This window comes from Octopus bimaculoides, chromosome 26 (genome assembly GCF_001194135.2).
Source record: "Octopus bimaculoides isolate UCB-OBI-ISO-001 chromosome 26, ASM119413v2, whole genome shotgun sequence".
Classification (NCBI taxonomy): Eukaryota; Metazoa; Mollusca; class Cephalopoda; order Octopoda; family Octopodidae; genus Octopus; species Octopus bimaculoides.
Genome location: NC_069006.1, coordinates 13,728,523 through 13,732,178, shown reverse-complemented (window position 1 = coordinate 13,732,178; position 3,656 = coordinate 13,728,523). Strand labels below are relative to the sequence as shown.

The 3,656-nt window shown below is 39.1% G+C and overlaps 1 protein-coding gene across 1 annotated transcript in view; it reads right to left on the bottom strand.

Moving 5' to 3' along the window:
* Positions 1-2,744, bottom strand: part of LOC106880134 (large subunit GTPase 1 homolog) — a 13,338-nt gene extending 10,594 nt beyond the window's left edge. The window contains exons 1-4 of the mRNA XM_014929964.2: positions 2,708-2,744; positions 1,991-2,111; positions 1,502-1,588; positions 486-572 (exon numbers count right to left, since the gene is read on the bottom strand). Of these exons, the coding sequence (XP_014785450.1) occupies positions 486-572; positions 1,502-1,588; positions 1,991-2,111; positions 2,708-2,744 (332 nt within the window). The remainder of the gene's footprint in view (positions 1-485; positions 573-1,501; positions 1,589-1,990; positions 2,112-2,707) is intronic.
* Positions 2,745-3,656: the final 912 nt, after the last annotated feature.

Below are 3,656 nucleotides of genomic sequence, written 5' to 3'. Positions count from 1 at the left end.
TGTGTGTGTGTGCGTGTGCGTGTGTGTGTGTGTTTCTCTCTGTGTGCTACTAACCCCAAGATTCCGAGTTCAATTCGAAGCAGTGACCTGAACAATAATAATAACAACATCAAAGAATACCTTAGGAATGAGAACCCAGGTTCGAAATTTCCCCCAAGACACCTGAAGAAGGCTGGAGGGTATATCAGCTGAAACATTGTGTTTACAACAAACAAGATGAGGACAAATATCCGTCAAATGTAAATAATGTACAGGATTCCTCATCTCTTAAATATAGAACTGTAAGACTAGGCTAGTATTAACATGTGAAGCATATGAAGGATGACAGTTGAGTGGTAAAAAACCCGTCAAAGGGTCCTAGATCTGCTGCACACAGGATTGTCATGGTGGGAATGTCTTTGATTACAGGCCTGTAGGATCAGGGTTGGCCTAGGGCTAAACAACATCATTAACAACAAAAATCTGTAAATAAATAGAAAACTTACCTTCGTTCAAGAACGCGCCAAAGTTGTCTCCAGAAGTCCAGGTTCTTTTCGTATGGAGTCAATGTAACATGGTCTTCTGCTTGTAACCTTTTGGAAACATAAATATATTGGGTCATCCCGTAAATAATGCAGTTTTTACAATTGCATGAACTAAAAGTTGGAGGGTGACAGGATAAGCTACCTGCATCAACTTGCTATAGTAATTGCAGGTAGTAATTTTACCTTGTACTTATTCTTAGTGAATGTTTTGAAGAGTGCAGTTTGATTTTAACAGTTATTTGTTCACAGCTATAACAGAAGTGACAAAGGGGCATATTTGGCATATTTTGCTTTATGGGTTCAATAAAGGCAACACATTATTTGCCTTTCACATCCAGGCCAGTGGAGTCAAGAGTCGTGGAGTTGGAAACATTGTTTTGAATCGATCATGAATTATCTTGTAGCTTTGGAATTTTGAAGAGGTAACTTCAACATTTTTAGAATGATATTGTAGGTTTTTTAGAATGATGTGAGCAGGGCTATGAAGTCAAAACAAAAGACTTCAACTCTGACTCATCTACTAGTGGCACCTCTAACTCCTTTTTATGTAATTAAGTGACTGTGGTGGTCTGTATATCTCATAAAGCATATGCATACGCTTGTTCTTTGAGTAGGCCTATATATGGTTTATATTAAAGAATAGAGATGTTGGAGTTGGTATAGTTTTACAGACTCCGACTCCAGCTACCCATTAATTGTTTCCAACTCCACGACTCTGACTCCACTGGCCTAGATGTGAAAGGCCACATCTGACCAGTTTGAACATAAAACAGGGAAAATATTTTGGCCAGATATGGCCAGTTTTTAATGTTAAAGGATTAATAATGCCTAAGTTAGTTTACTCAATTCTTCAATAAATTCAAAAGTAACTAAAAGAACAGCAGTTTATTCCAACAGAAATATAATAACAAAAGGGTCAACAAAGTAAGGTAAAGAGAAATAGCAACAATATTTATAAAATACAGATAAATACTTACAAAGACAAACTCTTCCTCCACAGAAGAAAGAGTTCTCGTTCCTTGGCAGCAAGTTCTTCAGGTGTTGTGTTGGAATCCCAGTGAGGCCTGCAGAGAAAGAATACAGAGAAAGACAAAGTGAGGATTAAAAAATAAAAATTTTAAATGAATAAATTTACACATGCTCTTTCTCTCTCTCTCTCTCTCTCTCTCTCTCTCTCGCTCTCTCTCTCTCTCTCTCTTACACATATGTGTGTGCGTGTATAGCTCTATGTGTACATGTTTATATATTTCAGCAAAGGATATAAACACTGGCAAGAATAGCAATAAGTTGGGGCTCTTTCAGAAAAGTCTTTTGTGATATTTGTTTGCCAATGTGCAGCAAACACTCCCTTGTTTCTCTCTCACCACCAGGAAGGCAATAAGCTTTTCATTCGCCTAATGAAAATCTGCAATCAACAATGTTATAGTTTACCAAATGTGACATAAAATCAATCAATACAAACAAACCTTCGAGGAATTCGTAGCAATTCTTTATTTTTGTCTTGGACAGCTTTGACAAGCTTCAGTTCCTCAGCACTTGGCAAACCACTGTCTTTTGTGCGGTCAATAAATTTTACATTAAGTTTTTCTGCCAAAAAAAAGTAGAAAAACAAAAAAATGAATAAAAATATCGAGAAAAATTAAATGGATACATATAAAGCCAACAATACAACCACTCTTGTAAAAAATGCAGTTGTGCATTACATATATTCTCTTACAAAGGAAGATAACTCCATACATGATTACAATATATATATATATATATATAAACTACCCCTAATTTGCAGCTGCAAAACAACAAACTGCTCATTCCATTCTTGTTGATATGTGTGTATAAATATATATATAGTAATGTTTCATGGTCTGCTACCACAACAGCTCCTTTATAGGATCCAGTTAGCTCAAGACATCCTCAGGAGGAACCACGTCCGGTTTCGGCCCCTACTCCTCTACCGTTTTGACGTGGTGGGGCCCCCCCTTTCGGAGGTGTCTTCAGCTCTGGTGTTGGGTGCATGTCTTCTTTCTTCTATTCCCTGGCCTCTTCGATGCAGCATCAACGAGTGTCAGCTTCCGACTGACTGTCTTGTCAAATTCCCCTTTTTATATATATATATATATATATATATATATATTATCATCATTTAACATCCATTTTCCATGCTGGCATGGGTTGGATGGTTTGACCAGAGCTGATAAGGCCATGGGCCACACCAGACTCCATAGTCTGTTCAGGTATGGCTTCTATGGGCTGGATGCACTTCCTAATGCCAACCGCTCCACACAGTACACTGGGAGCTTTTTATGTGGCACCAGCATGAGCACTTTATATATATATATAAACAATATATGAGTATATGCATATATATATACATTTATGTACATACCTTCATCTACATGTACATATAGATACACATCTGGGTACATGACGTTGCAAAAGAACATGGACAAAATGATAAACAAGGTACAACAAACAAGCAGGCCATATAGAGAACATATCCTTCATATACACACGCACACATTCATACATACGTGTGTGTGTCCAAGTTTGCTCAATGCATACCAACACTAGTTGTCAAGCAATGGGAGGCACATACACACAAACACAGTTTCCATTTGCCACATTCGCTCACAAGCTATTGGTCACCCTGGGGCTAAAGCAGAAGACACTTGCCCAAGATGCCACACAGTGGGACTGAACCTGGAACCAAGTGGTTGGGAAGCAAATTTCTTGACACACAGCCACATCCACACCAACAATAACTACCATCATCATCATCATCATCATCATATAACATCTGTTCATCTTCGGTGCTGGCATGTTTGAGACAGCTCAGCAGGATCCAATGAGGCGGTGAGCAGTGACTGACCCATCACAAACCCGCAACAAATGACATTAATGGAGACTAAATTACATCATCATCATCATCATCATCGTTTAACGTCCGCTTTCCATGCTGGCATGGGTTGGACGATTTGACTGAGGACTGGTGAAACCGGATGGCAACACCAGGCTCCAGTCTAATTTGGCAGAGTTTCTACAGCTGGATGCCCTTCCTAACGCCAACCACTCAGAGAGTGTAGTGGGTGCTTTTACGTGTCACCCGCACGAAAACGGCCACGCTCGAAATGGTGT